This window comes from Moschus berezovskii, chromosome 4 (assembly GCF_049115385.1).
Source record: "Moschus berezovskii isolate FMDL1 chromosome 4, NW_MosBer_1.0, whole genome shotgun sequence".
NCBI lineage: Eukaryota > Metazoa > Chordata > Mammalia > Artiodactyla > Moschidae > Moschus > Moschus berezovskii.
Window position 1 is genome coordinate 115,059,432 of NC_142463.1, and position 24,820 is coordinate 115,084,251.

Genomic DNA, 24,820 nt, shown 5'->3' on the forward strand with positions numbered 1-24,820 from the left:
TTAATTCCCCAACAAGGCAGCGAAGTGCTGAGTCCTAACCACTGGACCACCAGGGAATTCCCCAGTGTGTTTCCTTTAATTTTTTTTTTAAATCTTATAGAGTCTGAACCAGAGTAAGAAGAGAGTCTTTCCCAGTTAGGCTGAGACAGTCAGAGCCAGGAGAACACCACAGGGGCCTGGTCTGGTGGTGGCAGATCTAACGGGTGGAAAGTAGAGCCGCTGAGGCCGCTGGCTGCCTTGCAGGAGGAGGAGGCAGAGTGTGAGAGACGCGAACACTTAAGTCCACTTACGGCTGGGTCAGCACTGAGCCGGCAGAGAGGACAGAGGAGGAAGGGTTACGAGCGGGCGAGGCAGGAAAGGTGGGTGCATATAGGTGAAGTCCATCCAGATACGTGTCCCTAACAGCCCCCCTACATGAATGGGCAAGGATGGTATCTTCTTCATCCCTACTATCAAGACCACAGCATCCAGCACAGAGCTTTGAACTTACGTGCTTAATATATATTTGTCAAATGAATGGCAAAGACCTCCCTTAAAGCCCTGCTCTGATGACTCGCAATCCAGAGCGTGTGAGTTCTCTCTCTCTCTGTCCTCAGCCTCTCCTGCTGCAGTTTCAGCCCAAACTTGCTGAGGAACATGGAGACAGGGGCAGCAGAAGGGACCAGAGTTATATCTTCATTCATACGTTTAATGCTCCTGGGTAAATAATCCCAATAATCCCCAATTCCTTAAACACTTCCAGGTGCTATTAATGTACTTCCATTCTCTAATAAAATTCTTGGCTCAAGTGTCTTTGAAATATTTCAGGCACCCATCTAGGTAGAAAGCCCCGGATCGACGCGGTCAAGGTGGCTTTGCATCTGTCTATGGACATGCCAGAAAGCGCCTCTCCACCCAGTACAGACCGTCCCTGCCACAGTACTCGGAAAGGAAGCCAAGGGTCCCAGTCCCTCCTACCGAAGAATCCTCTCGAACTCATCCCGGTCCCGTTGCACCTGAACAGCCAGAGTGTGCTCCTTGAAAGCCACCTGTTCTAGTCGACTTTTCCGCAGCTTGGCCTCTGTTTCCATCTTCTTCTGCGCGTTTTCCTTTTCCTTTCTGCGCCACTCTCTGTCGGCAGCCTCCTGATTGCGCTTGGCCCTCAGGGCATCCTGGGAGAGGAGAGGGTTGAGAGGCCATTGAGGGTGCCAGAACACCCTCAGGTCCCTTTAGGAAGACGCCTGCTCCAGCTGACCCAGCTGCTTCGAGAGGCCTCCGGAATTTCTCTAGCAACAAGGCTATGCTAAGAGAGAACAAACGGAAACCTGTCACAGAACTTTCAGGTCAGAAGATACCCTGAAGGGTCATCGTGTCCTTCTCCCCACCCGCCTACCAGCTCACCCCAGTTCTTCGCCTGTACCTCAAACACCTCCAGGCGGTCCTGCGATTGCTTCTAATTTTAAAAACTGCTAATGATGGAGATGCCACGGTTTCCTTCTCCCGTGACACATTTCAATAGTTAGTTAAGGTTGAAAGTTCTTTATGTGGCAGCCAAAAGCTTTCTCTTGAACGTTAGGCAGGTAATGCACTCCTCAATGCTTGCTGTCCTAGGTGTGGGAACAGGCCCAGCCCTCCATCCTCAAACTACTGAAGTCGAGGTACCTTGCATCCTCTCTTCTATACACTCACCCTTGAGGCCATTTTTCAGGCTGTCAAACAAGTAGTTAAGGGGGTGTGAGAGGCCGAGGGAAGCCAAGATCGAACAGGTACCTGCTCTGCCTGGTAATCCTGGGCTTTCTCCTGCATGGCCCTCAGGCGGGCGATCTCCTTCTCTTTCTCCCTCCGGATTCTCTCCTGCTCAGCCTCAAACTCTGCTTCTCTGGCCTGCCAGGAAGAAAAGACCTCATAGAATGGCTCCCATCTGCCCCAGCCTTGCAGAAAGAAACTAAGCCCCTGTCTGTTCAGTATGCCCCCTACCCCTCCCTGACTCCGTTTTTTAAAATTTATTTATTTTTAATTGAAGGATAATTGCTTTTTAATTGAAGAATAATTGTGTGACTCCTTTTAATGTAGGGCAACACGACTAGCAATGCATAGCTATGAAACTAATCAGCATTTGTAAGATGCTTCACTGCTTACAAAATGTCTTCTCCTGTAATATCCCAGAGGGTCCTCACAATGTCTCACGAGATAGATATCAGATATGAAGAAACTAATGCTCATAGAATTCAAGGGTCCTGTCCAAAACTGCACAGCTTATAAACCACCAGACAGATTCACCTACAGGTAAGCCCAGACTTCATGCTCTGTGCTCTGCTTGACAGTTTCCAAGTTGCAAGGCCTCTGGGCCAAGTTTCTAGAAATGATAACTGTGGCTTCCTGCCTGTCTTATAAAGTACAGCAGGTGGAAGTTATCTCATTAGTCCTTGGGCAAATGGCCAGCCATGTGATGGCCAGTCCCCCAGTGGTTGGCAGTTACCTAAGGAGTGAGCCATCAAAATTAGTTCCCTTTGCCACTTCTCTGAAAGAGCAGACATATCCCCAGAAGCTTTCCATATGCAGCTTCCCAACTCCCATTCTGGGGTAGTCATAAGATGAATGGCTTCAGTTGGGTGGGAATGTGATCATCCCATAAAGAATGTTCCCTAGCCTTGTTCTACCTGTCCAGACTTCTGTGCGCCGCAGGGAGTTATCTGCTGTGAAGTGTGCGTGGCTGGATGTGTGTCAAGCTGGTCTCTTTGCTCAGCGTTGCCCTATATGGCAGGGCAGGGAACTCTGGAGGCTTCTACCACCAACCTCTGCCTTCGGCTTCATCTAAAGGGGCAGCCTCAGCTGTAAGAGTGGAGACCACTGTGAGGTCAGGGAGGGGCTTGTGGTCATGCCCAAGTGCCCAGTCCTTTTGCCAGTCTCCACCTCTCTCAGCTCCTTCTGCTAATGACCTTTCCGTGTATGAAGGTCACACATTGTCTTCTCCCGGTCAGAAATCCAGGGCAATTCCTCATCATTCCACACTTGCTGCTCTGCTCAAGGTCCAAGGCCCCCCCAACAACTGCTCTCAGCTGTCCATCAGCTCACCACCTCATTTCCCATCACAACCGCCAAAGACTCTCTGCTGCAGCCAACAGACCTGTTCCAACTCCTACACGTGACTGGCTTGTATCACCACCATCACGCACTCAGGAACAGTCGCTGACGTCCGTACGAGGTCCATGGTATTATTCTAGACGTGTTCGGCCTAGTCTCGTAACTGGACACACACTGAGGCATTTAGGATCTTTTCCATCACTCACTTACTAGGTTTGCAAGAAGTGAGTGATCAGATGAGACAACACACACAGAGCACTTAGCCCAGAGCCCGCGCACAGACTAAGAACTTGACAAATGGTAGTGGTATGGTCGTTATTATGCAGAAACCCGTGTTCCAAGTCTTGCTTTCTCACTGTTGCCTGCATATACCTGGCACTCAGTGAAGAAGCCAGAACCGATAAACAAGCTTTGGTGAGCTGCATTTTCTGTGGTTTGCATTTGGAGTATTGAGGTATATCAAACATGCCTTTTCCAATTATACCTACAGCCTCCCCCAGTAAGACTTCCTTAGAGAAGTGTGGTGTCGTCACAGAGCCTCAGAGCTAGGAGGGCAGACAGGACTACCACATGAGGAACTGAGTAACTTCCCTCCCTTCTCTTTTGACAGAAATCCATGTTCCCTCCATCTAGACCGTGCCGAAAAGCTTTCCTTTGCCCTCCGTTCCTCACAGACCCCAGACAGAGTCCACGCATTCACGAGCTGTACATCTCCCTGAAACTGTTCTCATGCATCGTTCTCCGCTCCAGTGTATTTGTTCTGGTGGTTGAAGGCTCTGCTTTCCAAATCTAGCACCAAGTAAAGGATGCCCGAGATAGGAATTTTCACAAGAAATTTATGGGGCAGCTGACTCATAATTACTGGAGATATAATTATCCAGGTCATGAGGAATCCACAAAATCCTCACTTTCACCAATAGTTTTAATTTTCTTCCCTGCCTGAACCTGACCCTCATCCCGACTTCAATCAAAGGTGTTAACAAGGATAATAACACGCTAATTAGGGTGTCCTTTGCAGGCTATTCTCTAGTAATGAACAAGGAGACTGGCCAGGTAGAGAGGGAAAAAGAAGCCAGGCCCTTGAACTAAGGACGTGAATTTTCAGGCTGATGACATGACTGCCTTCTGTTGAGTTCACTCAGGACTCACACCTGCCCCTCCCTGAGACAGACATTCCATTCCTGTTCAGAAGTCCCAGGTATCAGAAGGCGGGTCCCTACCATCTTCTTCTTGGTGAACTCCATCACCATCTGGTCGGCCAGCTTCTCCTGAGCCAGCAGCTCTGCTTTCTGCCTCTGGTTTTCATCGTTGATGCGTTTGATCTCAGCCTGCATTTTCAGCTTTTGCTGGTGCCTCTGTTCCAGGTCCTGCCACCAAAGGGAGAGAGCCTCAGAGAAGAAGAAGAGAGACAGAAAGATACTGGCCTACCAGGATGGAGAGACATGGATGGAGGCGGGGAGAGAGATGCACGCTCTGCAGTCTAGCTCTCATTACTGCCCTTGATTCAAACTGTTCTTTCCAGGATCATCAATGACCTCTTCTAGCCATACAGCCCCTGGCTATCTGCATCCACCTTGACTTTGTGGCAGCCTTGACACCGTTGACCTCTATTCAGTCTCAAGGAGTAAAGGCTCTTAAAATTCTATTCAGTGTCTCCCACATGTCAGGCAAAATCCTATCACTTGTTCATAATGTTTTCCTCTTGCCTTCAATTCCCTTCTCCTATTCTAACCCAAACTTTTGGTCTCTGTTCAATAGTGATAATTAAAATAATAAAGTATGACACTAATTGAGTACCTTTTTTGGCCATGCCACAGTATCTTAGTTTCCCGACCAGGGAGGGAAACCTTGTCCCCTGTAGTGGAAGTGCAGAGTCTTAACCACTGAACCACCAGGGAAGTCTCAGGGAAGTCTATTCTTATGAACGGAAAGTACTTTATATAACTTTATATAACCTACCTCTAACACCTAAATGTACCCCCAAAACCGTGAAAATTAGGTCTTGTTATCTTTCTCATGCAAATGGAAAAACTGAGGCCCAGAGTTTAAGTGACTTGCCCAGGACCATAGAGCTAATAAACTCCAGAGCCCAGAATTCTGGAACCCAGTCTGTCTTTTATTAAAGTTCCAATTGTCTCTGGAACTCTGACTTGATTGCCCCAAGTTCTCATTCTGTCTGCATTTCTGAATTCCCTTTGCACCTAGGATGGTGATATACCTCCTGGGATTTGATTATATGCTGCTTTGTGGGTCCCGCCCACTTCCTGCGGGTTCATTCTGTCCCAGCCAGAGGACAGGGACCACGTCTCACACGTCTTCTCTTTCCCAGTAATGAGAGGAAAACAGCAAATACTCAATAATGAGGCGGGGAAGATGGGGGGGGGGGAGGAAAGGTGAGAAGCAAGTGAGAAAGAGAAAAAAAAAAAATCCCAGAAGCACCAAGAGTAATGGAGATCAGAGTCCGCATCATCATGAGTGACAAGACCCCTTCTAAGAAATGAGCTGGAGCCTCTGAAAGCTCCCAGGGGTCAGAACACTTCTGAGCACATCCCCAGGCCCTGATGCAGAGGGGCAGCGGGACCTCGTGCTGGGTCCTCCCTGTCCTCTCAAATGTGGACTCTTTGCTTCAAACTCTCCTACCCGCCAGCTCACCCCACCTCCCACACTGCTCCCAGATGCCCCCACATTTTCAGAGACGAACCCCACTAGTCTCCCAGTCCTGTCGGCCCAGCCTCTGTATCCCAGGCAATGCTGCTGGCCCTCCCCCAGCTTGGCTCACTGCCCTGTTGAGGGCCCTTCCTCCAGGGAGCCTCCTGAACAGAAAAGCACTGTCTGCCTCCGCCAGGCCCGCCGTGTGGTGTCTGAGTCGCGACCACCAGCATTCCCCGCCTCCGGCTGCTCCACAGCCCCTCTCCGGCTCGCTCCACAGCCCCTCTCCGGCTCGCTCCACAGCCCCTCTCCGGCTCGCTCCACAGCCCCTCTCCGGCTGCTCGGCTCCCACAGCCTCTCTTCCTCATCTCCCTCTCTTCCCTTCCTGCCTACCTTTTTTTCCCCATTAGTGTTAGGCCTGACATTGGTATTCAAAGTGAAAGCAAAAGTGTTAATCCTTCGTCTGACGCTTGCAATTCCATGGACTGTAGCCCACCAGGCTCCTCTGTCTATGGGATTATCCAGGCAAGGATCCTGGAGTGGGTTTCCGTTCCCTTCTCCAGGGCATCTTCCCAACTCAGGGATCGAACTCGTGTCTCTTAGGTCTACCTGCATTGGCAGGTGGGTTCTTTACCATCTGAAGGCACTATTTAAACCCACTGACCCTCAAAGCTAGAAAAGCTGCTGACTTCTGATCTATAACACACATATAATCATGTATTCATTTACTTACTTCTTTGCTTATTTACTTTTCTTGGTTTGTTCTTGTGCGTTCATTTTCAAGAAACCAAAGAACTTTCCCTGTTTCTCATCTTTGAAGCTGTTGCAAAGCAACTGCACAAGACTCCCGACACTCTCCCCATCTTGCTAGCGAGGCGGGAAAAACTGCCCCCGTGCCACCATGGGCCTCCCTGGCGGCTCAGCTGGCAGTGGGAGACCCGGGTTTGACCCCTGGGTTGGGAAGATCCCCTGGAGAAGGGAAAGGCTACCCACTCCAGTATTCTGGCCTGGAGAGTTCCATGCACTGTTCGCAAAGTGCTAATGCAGTTCTAAACTGGTGAGGCAGAGGTTTCTATCTCTGCCCCGTAACACTTCCTGGAGACGCAGGGAGTGCCTAGAAGGACAGGAAAAGGACAGTGACATAACACCTGAGTAACTGTTGACTCAGTGACACCCGGGACTCTCTCATGGGCCCGCGCGTGTGTCCTCAGTCGCTTTAGTCGTGTCCAAGTCTGTGCGACCCCATAGACTGTAGCCTGCCCGGTTCCTCTGTTCATGGGATTCTCCAAGGCAAGAACACTGGAGTGGGTTGCCGTGCCCTCCTCCAGGGGATTTTCCCAACCCCGGGATCGAACCTGTGGCGTCGCTTGCATCTTCTGCATCGCAGGCAGATTCTTTACCACTGAGCCACCTGGAAAGCCCCCTCAGTGAGCCCACCAACGTCCGTTCCCCACAGTGAATTTGGATTCCCAGTATTCTGCAGGTCTACTGCAGACCTGTCCTTTCTGGCCCTTTCCTGAACCAGGAGCTTGGCCAGGGCTTGTCTGTCTTCTTGGCCTTGTTGGTCCCCTTCTCAAGCAGCTCACAAAGTCGCCTGCCCCTCACCTTCCCTAGCCATCCGGTGATCTGCCTCCCACCTCTCACACTGTACCTTAGGCTGCAGGTGCTCTGAGAAGCCTCCGTAATTATAAGGTCCCCATGAGACCCATCCGGGCCCCTGTCACCCCTCACCATCAAGTGCACTGGGAGATGACAACTCAGTCATCATAAACACGGGGGGAGAGGAGAACAATAAAAGAATACACGTTCCACGAGGTAAACGCACCATTAGGCAATAACCTGGCAAATCAGAATATGGGGCCTTCCTCAAATCGGCCGGCCTGAGTACTTCAAAATATCAGTGTTATTAAAATTAATGAATGGATAAGGAAACTCTGCCAGATCAAAAGAGACTTAGGTGAATACAGTGTGTAAATCCTGATTGATCCAATCCTTGACTGAATCCTGACTTGGAAGAGAGAAAACCATGGAAAATACATTTTTTAAACATCTGGGTAAATTTGGATGTAGATTAAATATTAAATGATATTGTAGAATCGTCAGACTCAAAATTTTGATGGGGGGATGTGATAATGGTACTGCTGACAGGTAAGCCAGTGTCTTTGTTCTTCAGAGACACAAGTTGAAGCATTTAGGCAAAGTATCAAGATATGGGAAACTTACATTCAAATAGCTTAATAATAACAAAATATGTATATACATCTAAAAGAGACAAGCAACTCCATGGAATTCAGTTCAGTTCAGTTCAGTCGCTCAGTCGTGTCCGACTCTCCGCGACCCCATGAATCACAGCACACCAGGCCTCCCTGTCCATCACCAACTCCCGGAGTTCACCCAAACTCATGTCCACAGAGTCGGTGATGCCATCCAGCCATCTAATTCTCGGTCGTCCCCTTCTCCTCCCGCCCCCAACCCTTCCCAGCACCAGAGTCTTTTCCAATGAGTCAACTCGTCACATGAGGTGGCCAAAGTATTGCAGTTTCAGCTTTAGCATCAGTCCTTCCAATGAACGCCCAGGATCGATCTCCCTTAGAATGGACTGGTTGGATCTCCTTGCAGTCCAGGAGACTCTCAAAAGTCTTCTCCAACACCACAGTTCAAAAGCATCAATTCTTCGGCGATCAGCTTTCTTCACAGTCCAACTCTCACATCCATACATGACCATGGGAAAAACCATAGCCTTGACTAGACGGACCTTGGTTGGCAAAGTAATGTCTCTGCTTTTTAATATATTATCAAGGTTGATCATAACTTTCCTTCCAAGGAGTAACTGTCTTTTAATTTCATGGCTGCAATCAGCATCTGCAGTGATTTTGGAGCCCCCAAAAATAAAGTCTGACACTGTTTCCATTATTTTGCCATCTATTTCCCATGAAGTGATGGGACCAGATGCCATGATCTTTGTTTTCTGAATGTTGAGCTTCAAGCCAACCTTTTCACTCTCCTCTTTCACTTTCATCAAGAGGCTTTTGAGTTCCTCTTCACTTTCTGCCATAAGGGTAGTGTCATCTGCATATCTGAGATTATTGATATTTCTCCCAGCAATCTTGATTCCAGCTTCTGCTTCTTCCAGCCCAGCATTCCTCATGATGTACTCTGCATATAAGTTAAATAAGCAGGGTGACAATATACAACCTTGACGTACTCCTTTTCCTATTTGGAACCAGTCTGTTGTTCCATGTAAAGTTCTGACTGTTGCTTCCTGACCTGCATACCTCTCAAGAGGCAGGTCAGGTGGTCTGGTAATCCCATCTCTTTCAGAATTTTCCACAGTTTATTGTGATCCACACAGTCAAAGGCTTTGGCATAGTCAATGAAGCAGAAATAGATGTTTTTCTGGAACTCTCTTGCTCTCTCCATGATCCAGCGGATGTTGACAATTTGATCTCTGGTGCCTCTGCCTTTTCTAAAACCTGCTTGAACATCTGGGAGTTCACGGTTCACATATTGCTGAAGCCTGGCTTGGAGAATTTTGAGCATGACTTTACTAGCGTGTGAGATGAGTGCAATTGTACGGTAGTTTGAGCATTCTTTGGCATTCCCTTTCTTTGGGATTGGAATGAAGACTGACCTTTTGCAGTCCTGTGGCCACTGCTGAGTTTTCCAAATTTGCTGGCATAACAATCATTAAATATAGGTGATGCAGAGTACATCATGAGGAACACTGGGCTAGAAGAAGCACAAGCTGGAATCAAGATTCCTGGGAGAAATATCAATAACCTCAGATATGCAGATGACACTACCCTTATGGCAGAAAGTGAAGAGGAACTCAAAAGCCTCTTGATGAAAGTGAAAGAGGAGAGTGAAAAGGTTGGCTTGAAGCTCAACATTCAGAAAACAAAGATCATGGCATCTGGTCCCATCACTTCATGGGAAATAGATGGAAAAACAGTGGAAACAGTGTCAGACTTTATTTTTTGGGGCTTCAAAATCACTGCAGATGCTGATTGCAGCCATGAAATTAAAAGACGGTTACTCCTTGGAAGGAAAGTTATGATCAACCTTGATAATATATTAAAAAGCAGAGACATTACTTTGCCAACCAAGGTCCGTCTAGTCAAGGCTATGGTTTTTCCCATGGTCATGTATGGATGTGAGAGTTGGACTGTGAAGAAAGCTGATCGCCGAAGAATTGATGCTTTTGAACTGTGGTGTTGGAGAAGACTTTTGAGAGTCTCCTGGACTGCAAGGAGATCCAACCAGTCCATTCTAAGGGAGATCGATCCTGGGTGTTCATTGGAAGGACTGATGCTAAAGCTGAAACTGCAATACTTTGGCCACCTCATGTGACGAGTTGACTCACTGGAAAAGACTCTGGTGCTGGGAAGGGTTGGGGGCGGGAGGAGAAGGGGACGACCGAGAATTAGATGGCTGGATGGCATCACCGACTCTGTGGACATGAGTTTGGGTGAACTCCGGGAGTTGGTGATGGACAGGGAGGTCTGGTGTGCTGTGATTCATGGGGTCACGGAGAGTCGGACACAACTGAGCGACTGAACTGAACTGAAATATAGGTGAAGCTCTGATGGGTGTGGTACAGTTCTTTCAACGTGTCTGTATGTGCAAATTTTTTCAAAAGTAAAAAAATTGAGGGGAAAAGAATAAATGCTCCAAACGCCAGGGGCTTTCATACATTGCAAAAGATCCAATAAGGCCAATAGAAGGGGATTTTTTTAAGCTTACTTGGTTTGAGTGGGTATGTTATTTATTTCTTACACAATGGAGATGCTTACTAATTTTAGTTAGGCTAACAGGAAAAAAGGTTTGACTTGTCCACACAATTGATGACACTGGGATGCAATGTACCTTGGGTGAGGCAACAGCAGGGAGCCTGGAACTAAAAGACAGCTGCTGTTCATGTACAAAGTGTACAATATCTCAAGATAATTGAGGGAAGACAATAAAACATCCCTATGTATATTGTGCAAAGCATGCAGCAATATCTTTCCTTGATGTGTCCATTCACACGGACATGTCAATCCTGGACCCCAGGTCCCAGGAAGGCAGGGACAGTATACAAATCACTGCTCATCCCCATGAGGCCTCAGCCAAACAAGTGTTTCATATGGCAATAAAAAGTTGATGGTGATGATGTTGTGAAATGAGCATGTGTCTGACGGAACATCAGCCCACACCCTCCAACCCCACAGTGTAGGAGGGCTTTGTTGCTGTTGCTGGCAGAACTTGGCATGATCTGTGAAGCCCTGTTACCCTTAGATCCTCCTCTTGGAGCTTTTCCATGTATTCCAGCATCTGCTCCTTCTCCTGCTCCCGCTGTTCAGCAAGCAGCGATCGCTCCTCCTGGTTCTTTTCCATCTGTTCCACAATGTGCCGTCTTCCTCTGGGAAGAAACAGTGCCACGGTGTCTTAGAGACCAAGAGGCCAGGTCTCTGTTCTAACCTCCACCCAAATAACACCCACGATGGGAGGCATTGTAGGGACAACGTGATGAGCGCCCCCTAAATACCACGATGCTTCATGAGCGGGGTCAGTCCTTTCTCTTCTGAGCTCCTAATTCTGGGGCTCACCCTTCCTGAGATTCCCTCCCTTCATTTGTTTGTCCAAGAGTGTGCCCGTATCATAAGACACCTTCTCCTTTCAGTAACTGAGATCTGAAATCCTACCACCTCCCAAAACTTCCCAGAGTAATCAGAGGGAGCGACCTTCCCAAGCTGATTTCCCGGAGTTAAGAAGCCCACAGTAACTCCTTTCTCCGGAGCACCTGCTCTCACCCATGTATCTTGTCGTCCCACTCCATCTGCCACGCCTAGTTAGCTAACTGTCCTTCTTATATCCAATCTCATATTTTAAGACCATTGGCTGCTGGTCTAAGGAATTCTCTACACTCAGCAGCACCCTTGCTCAACAATAGAAAGCAGAGAAACCAGATTCTAGAGTCAGTGCAGCCAGTGACTCCCTACATGTTATTGGGATGTCAACAACCTTGGAAGCATCTAGATCCCATGATCTATGAGTAAAGGCTGGGAGAGTGGGAGAAGACACAGATGAGGACAAGTATCTACAGGAAGGAGCATGACACTGACATTCAGATAGAACTGTTGAATGGCTTTGTGACTCCAGGTGAAATACACTGGAGCAACGAGCAAAAAGAGTTACATGGAAGCAGGTTTAGACTTAGGATAAGGACCAGGTCAGATCATTAGAGCTCCCTAAAAAGGCAGGGATTTCCCCTTCATTGGAACTGTTCATGCAGAAGACGAAGAGCCATTTAGCCATGAAATAAACTTTTCATGGGAGCCTACTGTAGTGTACCAGGTACCCGCTAGAAGTACAGAGATGAATGGCACAAGAGAACAGAATACAAATGAGGAGAAAGAACTGCCATTCAGTGTGGTACAAGGACTTTTTTTTTTACAAGGACTGTTTATAGGGGTAATTCTTGTATTATACGCTTGGCATTCTAAATCTGGGACACTATGATTCTATAATTTACCTGCTTTGGGACTTGTCCTTTCCTGCAAAATGGAAGGGGTTGAATTTATTCATTCTAACTTGTAGTAGGCATTTACTACAGTCCAAACATTCTGGTAGGCCAGAAGCTACAGAAACAAGACAGGGACCCTGTCTTCAGTGAGCATACAGCCTGATGAGGGCCAGGGAGCCACAGCGCAAGGAGGGCTGTGTCAGACCACAAACACGGGGTAGGGGGCCACAGCAGGGAGGCTCGAAGCTTGCCCAGTGAGGCCAGGGAGGTTTCTCGGGGGAGGGGATAGCAAGGCCACATTACGAAGGAAGAGAGAGCATTTTCGGGGTGGGAGAGGAAAAAAGGAAAGAGAGGGTATTCAAAGCTGAAAGTGAAAGTCGCTCAGTCGTGTCTGACTCTTTGTCACCCCATGGGCTATACAGTCTATGGAATTCTCCAGACCAGGATACTGGAGTGGGTAGCCTTTCCCTTCTCCAGGGGACCTTCCCAGCCCAGGGATCGAACCCAGGTCTCCCACATTGCAGACAGATTCTCTATCAGCTGAGCCACAAGGGAAGCCCAAGAATATTGGAGAGGATAGCCTACTCTTCTTCAGTGGATCCTCCCAACCCAGGAATCGAACCGGGGTCTCCTACATTACAGGCGGATTCTTTACCAACTGAGCTATCAGGGAAGCCCTATTCAAAGCGGAGGGAACAACAAAAAATAATGAGATTATATGAAGATCTGGCATGCTGGGGGACATGAAGGAAGGCCTCCCAGAATGGCTGGCAAGAAATGATGCAAAATGAGGGTGAGTCAGGGCCATATCGTGAAACACCTGTTGTGATCTCAGAAACAAGCTTTGAGATGTTGTGCAGTTGTTTGGGATGGACGTGTGCACACTGCTGTGTTTAAAATGGGTAACCCACAAGGACCTACCAGAGAGCACATGGAACTCTGCTCAGCATTATGTGGCAGCCTGGATGCAAAGAGAGTTTAGGGGAGAATGGATACATGTATATGAGTGACTGAGTCCCTTCAGTGGTTCACCTGAAACTATCACAACATTGTTTGTTAATTGGCTATACTTCTACACACAATTAAAAAAAATTTTTTAAAGAAGTTCTGTGGCTTTCTGAATCATTCCATAAAGGTTTTGTGATAATAACAAAGGATGATAATGACCACTTCTCATGTCCTCCCTCTCTGCAAGGCTATATGGACCTAAAGACACATGGAAAAGACTTAGGGAAATGCCAAAAGCACCTCTTTACCGGATTCTCTCCTCCCTCCTCTTTCTGTCCAGCTCCTCCTGCCTTTGAACAGATTTCTGCCGCTCCACCTCCATCATCTGATCCAAGCGCTTCTCCTCTGCATCCAGTTCTTTTTGGATCAGCTGCTTCTCCAGAATCTGGGCATCCCGGATGGCATGGCACTTGGCGTTGAGGATGATCTGGAGAGTGGAATTGAACTTGTGGTACTGTGTCTGGGAGTAAGGATGGGGATGGGGGTGGGGGATGATGTACCACAGGGATGTGGAAGCTGGAGTGGGGAGAAACGGGAGCAGAATCCTATTACATGCGCTCACAAGCCCAGAAAAGCAATAGCATCTTTCAGGGTATTGGGTCTAGTGTTTGGGGCAGAGAGGGGATCATGGATCACTCTTTGGGAATAAGATGAAAACTATGGGTCTTCTGCTCCATAAAATTCACTTACATCTATACATACAAAATTTCCATAAAACTTTAGAAGTTCATGGTCCCCTTAGAGACCCTTGAACCTCAAATGAAGACCTCCCCCATTCTACTTTTCAGGAAAATAAACATTCTTGCAGAGACCAAGCCACTAGATTTTTAAGCTAAAAGAGCCCAACCTGACACATAAGGAGATGAAAAAATCACGAGCCATCAATAAGAGCTGCGGAGTAGAAGCTTTGGAAAATAAAAGGAAGCATTGAGGAGAGAAGATTTACCTGAGAAACAGAAACTCTGGATGAAGAGGTTGGGGAGTCAGCATTTTTCATTTGGCCAGGAAGTGAACCACATGCAAATGAGTAACACAATGGAATTCAAATGAGCCTCTGGTCTTCATGTGCTCCGCTAAAGGAAGCATTTGAGCACAACAAAAAGAACCCCATTGTCTGCACCACCGTATGTGGCCAGAATTGAACTAGCAGGATAAAGATACAAGTAATATGTATTTTTCAACCCACAGTTTGCAAAGTATCGCCCATATATTAGCATATTTCACCCTAATAATGCTGCTTAGTAGCTTCGCCACCCTCATTTCACAAACGAAGCAAGTTTGGCTCAGGGAGTGCCAGTGACTTGCAGAAGGTTCACACAGCAGGCATTTGGTAGGTACAGCTCTCCCCGACCCAATCTACTCCATCCACCTGCCAAGGCCAGCACATCACCTTTCAACCCTGCACCCCATCTCTAGCCTGCACTTTCAGGTGTGTGAATAAGAGATAAGAGGAGAGAGAAATTCCCTGGTGGGCCAGTGCTTAGGACTCTGTTCTTCCACCGCACAAGGCATGAATTCAGTCCCCGGTCGGAGAACTAAGATCCCGCACATTGAGTGGCAAGGTCAAAAAAAAGAGAGACGGGAGGGGGCAAGGAGCATGGAGAGCCCACCTTCTTCATGTCCTTCAGCTCCTCCTCCTGCTCCACCCGCAGCTGGCTGGCTCTCTGCAGAAGGTTCTGGGCCCTCTCCTTGGCTACCTCCTCCAGGTCGCTGAGCTTCCTGTTGTTCCTCCAAACCATTTCCTTCTGTTTCATGATCTTTTTGCGTGTGGTCACTTTGTCCTACAGGAGCCACGTTGGAATCAGCGGGGACTTACCCCAGTGCTCTGTGCCCTGGGCCCTAGCCTGGCTGCCATGGGCGACCTCAGATGAGTTTCATATCACCTATCACAGTGTCACAGCCCGGAGGTCTCCCAGCCCGGTGCCCTCACCCCTCCCCTGGCCCCACAGTTGCTCCCGCCAGATCTTTATTCTGTAACACATCTTTAGCACATTCACACCTGACTTCAGGGCCCCCTAACTAAAGCTCCCAGTCTTGTGGGAGGCCGGCCTCTCCCCAGCCATTCTCTTCAACCCCCACTCCGCAAAGACGGGGTCAGGGGCAGGTACCACAATGGCTTCCTTCTCCTTCTTGAAGGCCTGCTCCCTGGCCTCGAGTTCTTCTCTAGTCAGGACGTGGGATGCCCATTTGATCCGCTCAAACTCCTCAGGGCTCATGATAAGGGACTGCCCGGAAGGGTCCTTGGTGGGAACGCTGACACAAAGAATGAATAAAATTAGGCAGGGGGTGGGGGGAGCTCTTAGCACTACCCTGCAGGCTGCTCTGCTCTCTACCCAACCCCCATCACTGCCCATCCTGCCTCAGAGAATCGGGCAGGAGAGACAGCGGAACGGGTCCACTGGGGAGAAGCGGTCTCAGGCCAGGGAGAGTACCATCACCGGCTAAAAAAGAAACATTTTAAGGACTTTGTCTAAAAGGTCCAGGTCATACGTTACCTCCTCTGCACCCGCCCCCATATATGCACAGCCCACCTCCTCCCCTCCGCTGTCCCTTGCTGTGTTGTGGGCAATGTCTGTTCGCCTTGCTGGATCACAAGCTCCTTCGGGAGTCAGGCTGTCTTAGCCCCATGGGCAGCCGGGTCTCTGGCCCAGCACTGGGCACAGTGAGGACTCAAAATAAAGCTGCCGAATTGAACCTTTAAAATAGATGATTCCTCAAGAGTGACATAAAAAGGGCAGGGGGACGCCAGACGAGGATGAAGTGAAGGCCAGTGAGAGACAAAAACATCCCTGTGCCTCCAGCCCAGAGGGAAGCTTTGAACCCTAAATATTAATTAAAATCTCTGTTCAACAATAGCCAGAGACATGTCTACAGACTTTTCTAGCTGCCCAACGCATTCAACAAACCAATAGGTAATTATAATGATTACAAACAGATGACATACATTAAAGATGGAGCAGGAGAGTGGGAATAAAGCTGCTTCTGGGTGAGGCGGTTTAACAGGCACATGGCAAAGGGACGCAGATGGTCTGAGGCAGGAAGTGAAACCTCATCCCATAAAACTGGTGGGGGGGAGGTGTCCAGGAGGTGGACAAATGAGTAAGTGGACTTGAGGCTTAGCCAAGACCTTGTGTTTCCCTGGGTGCTGCAGCCCCAAACAGCCTGGGATCTGGAATGACCAGGAATGATGTGAATCTGAGACAGCATCTCGTGCTGTTCTCAGAACCCTGACAACCGAGACTTCGCCTCCAACGTGTTTTTAGGACTGCACCAGTCCGAGAAGTAGTCCTTGGGACTTCTCTGGTCATCCAGTGATTAAGAATCTGCTTTGGCTTAGTAACAACCTGGAGGGGTGGGATGGGGAGGGAGGTGGGAGGGATATTCAAGTGGGAGGGGCTATGCATAAACCTATGACTGATTCATGTGGATGTTTGGTAGAAACCAATGCAATACTGTAAAGCAATTATCCTTCAATTAAAAATAAATTAAAAAAAAAAAAGACTCTGCCTTGCAATGCAGGGGACGCTGGTTCCTTCCCTGGCTGGGAACTAAGACCCCACATTTGGCCAAGCAACTAAGCCGGCACATCGCAACTACTGAGCCTGCTCACGCTGGAGCCTGACATCCCTCAGGACTCCAGGAAGATCCCGTGTGCCACGACTAACACCTGACACAGCTAAATACACAAATAAATCAATAAAGAGGAGGAGCCCTTTCCTGGGCCACAAGCGTGTCTGAAGGGCCGCTACCACATCTGGCCCTTCAACACCAGAGCTGACCAGACGGTGCTCTTGGACCTGTGGACCAGCCGTGCCTTCCCAGATTGTGACACAGAATGCATTTTCTGGGAATTCAAGTTTTTAGTGAGTGGAGCCATAGTTGGAAGAACGGTTTAGAGAATGGAGCACCAGCAGAAGAGCTAAACCTCTGAGTGACAGGGCTGGCTCCCTTCATGTGACCGAGCTAGGCCTAACCCCACATGAGGGGCCCAAGCAAGGGTGGGGGGGCTGCTCCAGTCCGGAAGCCGTGCTGAGCTAATCCCAAAGGAACCCCAGAGCTTTGGGGAATTTCCTCTTCTGGCCTCAGAGCCTGGGAAGAAGCCCTGGGACTAATTAGGCATCTGGTCAGTTTTTCCTTTGCTTCAGATTCTTGATGTGGCCAGAAGGAAGTGACTCATCTGGACATTTCCCCGACCAAGTTCACTATTCAGGGCTCAGAAGGACCCCCTCCCCCAAGCACCTACCCTCTACCAGCCCTATAGGACCCACAGTAGCCAGAAGAAAGAAGCAGTGGCAGGAGTAGATACAAGGCGGGGAGAAGCAGGCCAAAATGGAGAAGAAACGGGAGCCAAGAAACAAAAGGCAGGAAATGAATAGGAAAGAGGTGGGGTCCACAGTGACAGGACGAGACCAGGTGGGCTCCCCGTCCCCAAAACACAGGTCCTCACAGAAGGGTTCGGGCCCTGGGCACTCACATTAGTTCCCGGACCAGGTCCCGGGTGATGAGCTGGATGGTCTCCGGCTTGTGGTCCAAGCCCAGCGCCGTGAGAGTTTTCCGAATGGCATGCTTATCTCGGAGCAGCACGATGGGGCTGTCACTCCGGGTCAGGGGCTGGGGGGTCAGGAAGGACAGCTTAGAAGCTGGTTGCCCCACTTCTTGCTGGTTAGTGGAGGGTGGCATCTCCACCCCACCCAGCATCAGGGGAAGCCAGCTGGAGCCCAGACTGCAGGATCCCACTGAGTAGCCAGGACACTGAGCAAGCAGCTGGTGTTCAGATGTGCTCTGTACCAACCGGCACTCCTGAGAGCAAGGCTTCTCTATAACTCGTGCAGACACTCCCAGGGGGATGGGGGCCCAGGGAGAGGTTTGCTAGTGTGCGTCCATTCCTAACCTAAAACCATCAGGAATGAAAATTTGGGGTCTCTTGGTTCTTCTCCCTCCATCATTTACAAAAGGAAAACTAATTAACTCTCTTGGACCACACTGAGGGTTTTAAGCATACAGTTCCTTAGGGACACATTCAATCTATTATATTTGTTATTTTTAATCCTTTCTAATTATTCATTTACTTTGATTCCCCCCAAAAAAGCCCTATGGGGGAAGTTAGAAATATGGCCTGGTGGGTCTGCCCTTAAATCTAATATGGTGAGGCAGTCAGTGAGTTAGAATCCAGCAAGGAAAACACAAATTAGATACATGAGTTTTTTTCAACTTTCTGACCATGAAGGAGTTAGACAACAAGAAAATGAAATCATTTGTTTCAGGAAATTGTTAACACAGGAGAGGATTTCATTTATCATGAACACAGTATCTGTGATCGGAGGCAGGGGCATGGCTTAGGTGGAGGCCCTTCCTGTCTGGAGACCGTCACTTTGCACATCCGTTCCCGGGGTGCTGCTGCCACCTGGCGCCCATCTCTGCTTCCAAGCGGCTCAACTCAGTCAGGTCACAGGCCACTTCTGCCCTCTACTGCCGGCTGGGAGGCTTCCGAGACTCTGGTCCAACAATAAGCCCAAAAGACTAATCCAGGAATAGGCGATGACCCGCCCCCTTTGGCAAGCCAGCAGGACTAAATCTGGAGAAGTCGGCCATTTCCAAACCTGTCTTCACTTTAGCTAGAAGAGTCCCCGTGGACTCAAAACAAATAAACAACATGACTGCAAGCGAAACTGAATTGCTTTGATTTCCCTTGTCAATAGGAAACAGCTTCTAAAGGCAGAAAGATACCCATCTGGAACAATCTGGAAAGTCCGTTTTGATTCACAGTGAGAAGAGTGAAGGGTAAGGGTAGACATCAAAAAGACCCTGATGTTGGGAAAGATTGAGGGCAGGAGGAGGAGGCAACAGAGGATGAGATGATTGGATGGCATCACTGACTCAATGGACATGAGTTTGAGCAAACGCCCGGAGATAGCAAAGGACAAGGAAGCCTGGTGTGCTGCAGTCCATGGAGTCACAAAGGATTGGACACAACTTAGCAACTGAACAGCAACAAAGGATAGACATCAATTCCTCTCCCCCTGGTCCACCTGCAGCCAGTGGTATTCACTGCTACTGCTGCTAAGTCGCTTCAGTCGTGTCCGACTCTGTGCGACACCTTGGACGGCAGCCCACCAGGCTCCCCTGTCCAGTACTTAAACCACTACTGGTGTCTTTCTTCTTTTTCCCTTTCCTCTACTTTTTTCTCTTTTTTTCCCCCTTCCAGTTTTATTGGGACAGAGTTGACCTGCTGTTTCAGTTCAGTTCAGTCCCTCAGTCGTGTCTGACTCTTTGTGACTCTATGAACCACAGCGTGTCAGGCCTCCCTGTCCATCACCAACTCCCGGAGTCTATCCAAACCCATGTCCGTTGAGTCGGTGATGCCATCCAACATCTCATCCTCTGTCGTCCCCTTCTCCTCCTGCCTTCAATCTTTCCCAATATCAGGGTCTTTTCAAATGAGTCAGCTCTTCACATCAGGTGGCCAAAATATTGGAGTTTCAGCTTCAACATTAGTCCTTCCAATGAACATTCAGGACTGATTTCCTTTAGGATGGACTGATTGGATCTTCATGCAGTCCAAGGGACTCTCAAGAGTCTTCTCCAACACCACAGTTCAAAAGCATCGCTTCTTTAGCGCTCAGCTTTCTTCACAGTCCATCTCTCACATCCATACATGACTACTGGAAAAAACGTAGTCTTGACTAGATGACCCTACTGTTTAGCTTCAAGGTATAGCATAACTATTTGATTTGCCATCATGAAGTGATAATCACAGTAAGTTTAGAGAACAGCCATCATCTCATATCAATACAAAATTTTAAAAATCAGACAAAATTTTTCTGTGCTGAGAACTCTTAGGATTTACTCTCTTAACAACTCCAGTGTCCCTTTTCTTCCTCAATTTCTCACCGCTCTTCTCTCCACATCTCATTCTCTTTCTCTCCTCCCTTCCCGCCTTCTGAATGTCATATGTAACCAAGATCACTCCAAGTAACTCTCTGGCTCTCCTTCTCTAGGCATCAACCTCTTAGACTGGGTGAACAGTTCAGTTCAGTCGCTCAGTCGTGTCCAACTCTTTGTGACCCCATGAATCACAGCACGCCAGGCCTCCCTGTCCATCACCAACTCCTAGAGTTCACTCAAACTCATGTCCATCGAGTCGGTGATGCCATCCAGCCATCTCATTCTCTGTCGTCCCCTTCTCCTCCCGCCCCCAATGCCTCCCAGCATCAGGGTCTTTTCCAATTAGTCAACTCTTCTCATGAGGTGGCCAAAGTATTGGAATTTCAGCTTCAGCATCAGTCCTTCGAATGAACTGAGTGATATTTGCAAATAAATATTTACTTGCTTGTTTTCCAAAGCAAAGTAACTGTTTTAGCTGAGCAACTGGGAAAGAAGGATGATTTGTGTTCTACTCTGCACTGTTCTTGGATAGAGGGGGGATTATGTTGAACAACAATTATGTTGTTCTATATCTGCAAGCCTGGGCCACTGGCATGCAAACGTTTCCATCACAGGGCATTCTCTGAGCAAATAGCAAACAGAGTGTTCAGCAGTTGAGCCTCCCTTCAGCATTATAGCATATCTTCAAATGCTGCTGCTGCTGCTGCTAAGTCACTTCAGTCGTGTCCGACTCTGTGTGACCCCACAGACGGAAGCCCACCAGGCTCCCCCATCCCTGGGATTCTCCAGGCAAGAACACTGGAGTGGGTTGCCATTTCCTTCTCCAATGTGTGAAAGTGAAAAGTGAAAGTGAAGTCGCTCAGTCGTGTCTGACCCTTAGCGACCCCAGGGACTGCAGCCTACCAGGCTCCTCCATCCATGGGATTTTCTAGGCAAGAGTACTGGAGTGGCTTGCCATTGCCTTCTCCGCTTCAAATGCTGCACAGGTGTAAAGATCTCAAGGGTGGAGGAAACCAGCTGGCTCGTTTACATGGGCCCCACAAAGTGTCTGAGGTTGTCCACTGGAGCCTCAGAAACCCCCACTGCCTTCAGTCTGAGAGTTCCCTGGGACAGGGAGTGACCTGTCCAGAGCTAGCTTTGTCCTGAGCAACACTAGCCAGTTCAGGTCACCGCCTCCAGGTGACAGCTCCCTGGAGGGACTGAGTGAGGGTTACCTTGATAGCTCCAAAAAGGCTCTCATCCACCTCGGAGCTCACGGCTTTGGTCCGATAGCGAGGCCTATTCCTTGACCTGTTGGAAGCAGTAGAGGCGGAGCTCAGCACGCCAGCTGTGCTTAATGGCTGCAGGGAGAGGCAGAAATTTCGGCTCATCAGTACCGACCACCATCTGCACCCTGGGCAAGGTAGATGCTTGCCAGCCTGTGCTGAGGGAAGGTTGGGTGGGTGTATGGGAAAGCACCAGGGTAAATCCTGAAACACAGGAGACGCCCCACAGGAGCAGTGGCTTCCCTGGACACCAGCCCAGCAAGAAGGAGGACTCCTGAGGTTTCTGAGCTGAAGAAGTCCAAGCCATTGTACAGCAGGGAAGGAAGGAGGAAGCACACAGGACGGCAGGAGGATGATTCAGTGTCAGCCCAGTTCTCATGTCCCCCAGGCACAGTCTCTTGGGAGGCCACATGGGCTCTCCTGTACAGAAATGCACAGTGTCGTCACTTCCAGCCTCCTCACCTGAGCACCAAGCCCCCTTCACAGCTGATGCTACCATTTGACCTCCTCCATCCGAGGACACTAACACTGAAAAGCAGCTTGCACACAGCCGGCAGGTGGTTGATGCCTGATAACCTTCAGAGGATGAACGACTGCCAGCTACAATCAGGCAAACAGGTTCACCCTGAAGCTGCATCCACCATGAGGCTCTTTGCTTCTCAGGACTGCTTGAACGTGCATGTGAACGCATGCATGCTCAGTCACTTCACTCATATTTGACTCTTTGCGACCCCATAGACTGTAGCCTGCCAGGCTACACGCGATTTTCCTGGCAAGAATACTGGAGTGGGTTGCCATGCCCTCCTCCAGGGGAACTTCCTGACCCAGTGATCGAACCCGTGTCTCCCGCATTGCAGGCAGATTCTTTACCACTGAGCCACTGGGGAAGCCCCTTGAACATGCATGAGTCAGTTTTTAGCCATCCAGTACTCTTCTAGGTTTAAGCCTTGTCTCTCCCATCTAATGAGCTGAAGGAGACAGGGGTCATCTCTGAGCATAGAAGCTGAAAACATCAGATAGCTGCCTTCCCAGCCTGGGCAAAGGACCTATGTGAGCCATCAGATCCCCCAAGCCTGACAATGAATAGGGAACTAGTGATGTAAGAAGGGGAACGTGGAAACCCCTTCCGACAAAGGCAGCAGTGGCAGCCACACCCTGTGTCTGGGGCAGTGCTGATAAGGGCACCAGGAGCAGCTGCCATGATAAAGTGCCAGCCCTGGGGGTGGCATCAAGGGTCTTTGCCAGGCCAGCGCTGGGTTGTGATTTGGGCCTCAGTTCCGGCTGCAGTTGTTTTGTGTTTTAATTTTCCAAGCCCAGTCGCCCAGCCTTGGCATGAACTCCGTGCACTCTCCAAACTCTCCTCCATACATTCCCTTCCATCTAAACTGGAGTTCTGGCTCTGTTGTTTATAACCAAGAACCCTGACTAACACAACCTCCATCCCCCCAAGGTCAGTCCCACTTCAGCTCAGCCTAAAAAGAAGTCTGTCTCCAGGGGGAGGTTTCTGTGAGGATTGTGGGAGAAGTCCAGGGTTACCCTAAATCTCATTCTGGACGAGCCCCCATCTCCTGCAGTTCTCGGAGCTGGAAGACCTTGGTACAAAGGGCTGGACGCGTCAGGTCTACCAAGCCTGGGAATGGGCAGCCATCGAGGGGACAGGGTGGACAGGGAAATGACCGCGCATTCCAGGTCACTAAGCACTGGACGATGTTTTGAGTGCTCTCTCCGATCTGCCATGACCACACAGAACTCCCTGCAGCACCTGCCCCACCTGTGTCAGGTTTCCGCACCAAATCAGGCAATTGTTTTCTGGCTGGCTCCATTCCATACAATAAGCATGGCTGTGTGTGCCCTTCCCTCCCAGCCTGGCACAGCCAGCAAAAGGCTCACAGAGGGAGCCTTGCTTTACAGCCTCTGTCAGCCCCAATACAGCAGAGCAGAAAAGCTTGAATTCATGAAAAGGTAAATACAGGAGCCCCAAGGATGCCTAATAACAGACTCTGAAGGGTTATTATATGGAGAGTGGGGAGCAACAGCTCCCCTTTCCACCAAAAATAGAATAAGAAGAAATGAATAGAAACCAGAATAGGTGGGGCTGAGGCAAAGCATCAGGAGCAACCTGAAAAGATGGCGGGCCTCGGATCACAAGAGATGGTGTCAGGTCTAAGGGGAAGGGTGCAGTGTCTGGCATGCAGCAGGACCTCGACATGCACGTGATGAAGAACGAACGAAAGAAACCAAGCAAGGCGACCTCTTGGGGTCTGCAGACCAGACTGAGACGGAAGCCTTTCCAGAATACACCATCTCTCCACATCTTCCACATCACGTATGTGGTCTGCGCTGGGGAAAATAACATATGTGAAAGGGCTTTGGCGCACAGATGGAAAGCATTATTGCTGTTTTGCGTTTGTTTTCCTGTTTCTTTCCAAGGGCTCCTGCAGCCTCCCCCTCAGGCTCGGGTGTCCACCAGACTGCAGGATCCTCCAGTGCTGGGACGGCGTCACCTCCCTCCCACGCCCTTGGTACCCAGGTCAAGAGGAAGTCACACAAGAAATACTCAACTGCCTGAGCCTCGAAGTCAGAAGAGAGGAAGGAAAACAGAGGATGACCACAGAAAAGCAGCCGCTGGGCACAGCAGAAGGAAGCGTTGAGCTCTGGGGTTGGGTGGCTGAGAAACCTCACTGGGGAAATGCTGACTTTGAAGCCACAAGCCTTACACCAGGGTTAGAATAACCAGTCTTGCCAAAAGCAACAAGAAGGATTAGGGAGGTCACTGTGTAAAAGTATTAGAAAAAATGAAGGAACAAGCAGAAATGGAAAGTTGGATCCCTCTGGGCCAGAGGCAGTAGCCAAGAGGTTCTTCCAGGAGGTGAAAGGCTGGTTTTATTTCTTGCATGACTTAACAAATTATAAATATCCCCAAGAAGCTGAGCTGTGCCTAGAGTGCTCATCTTCCTTGAGGGAAGGCGTCTCTGGTAGGGAAGGAAAGACCTTTGAGGAGACAAGGATGACTGGGGAAGAAGAGGATTGGGACAGAAAAAGATGCCAGCCCTACCTTTATATTTTCTTTTGGTGACCTAGCTGACTCCTTATCTCTTCAAATAGCATCCCATCCTAGGTCTATAAGAATTCAGCCCCTGCTGGGGGCTCCAGGAGAGACTCTGATGCAGAAAGATTAACTGGTTAACCAGAATATGATTTTCACATAATTATAGATGCAGGGTGATCTCCCTAATGTATCACGTTTGAAAGAAAGCAGATTATACAAAATATGCAAGTATTGCAGTAAAAACGCTCCTATGAAACCAAAATGTGACACTGAAAGAAAGTTCACAAAAATGTTTAACAGTAATTTCAGGTGAGCATTAGCATCTTAAGGTATTTCTCATATTGAATAATGATCTGCATTGAAAAGGTAACTCTCTTTATGGCTGAGACAGGGGAA

General features: G+C 49.0%; 1 protein-coding gene across 4 annotated transcripts in view; it reads right to left on the reverse strand.

The window, feature by feature from the left end:
* Positions 1 to 24,820, reverse strand: part of CFAP45 (cilia and flagella associated protein 45) — a 44,612-nt gene that overhangs the window by 3,801 nt on the left and 15,991 nt on the right. Inside the window, exons 2-10 of one of the 4 annotated variants that reach the window (XM_055401973.2) lie at positions 21,325 to 21,450; positions 17,700 to 17,836; positions 15,334 to 15,478; positions 14,836 to 15,006; positions 13,474 to 13,652; positions 10,984 to 11,113; positions 4,284 to 4,430; positions 1,750 to 1,863; positions 958 to 1,151 (exon numbers count right to left, since the gene is read on the reverse strand). In XM_055401973.2, the coding sequence (XP_055257948.2) occupies positions 958 to 1,151; positions 1,750 to 1,863; positions 4,284 to 4,430; positions 10,984 to 11,113; positions 13,474 to 13,652; positions 14,836 to 15,006; positions 15,334 to 15,478; positions 17,700 to 17,836; positions 21,325 to 21,450 (1,343 nt within the window). Of the gene's footprint in view, positions 1 to 957; positions 1,152 to 1,749; positions 1,864 to 4,283; positions 4,431 to 10,983; positions 11,114 to 13,473; positions 13,653 to 14,835; positions 15,007 to 15,333; positions 15,479 to 17,699; positions 17,837 to 21,324; positions 21,481 to 24,820 lie in introns of those variants that run through there. The other 3 variants (XM_088835934.1, XM_088835935.1, XM_055401978.2) reach the window with 3 other exon arrangements.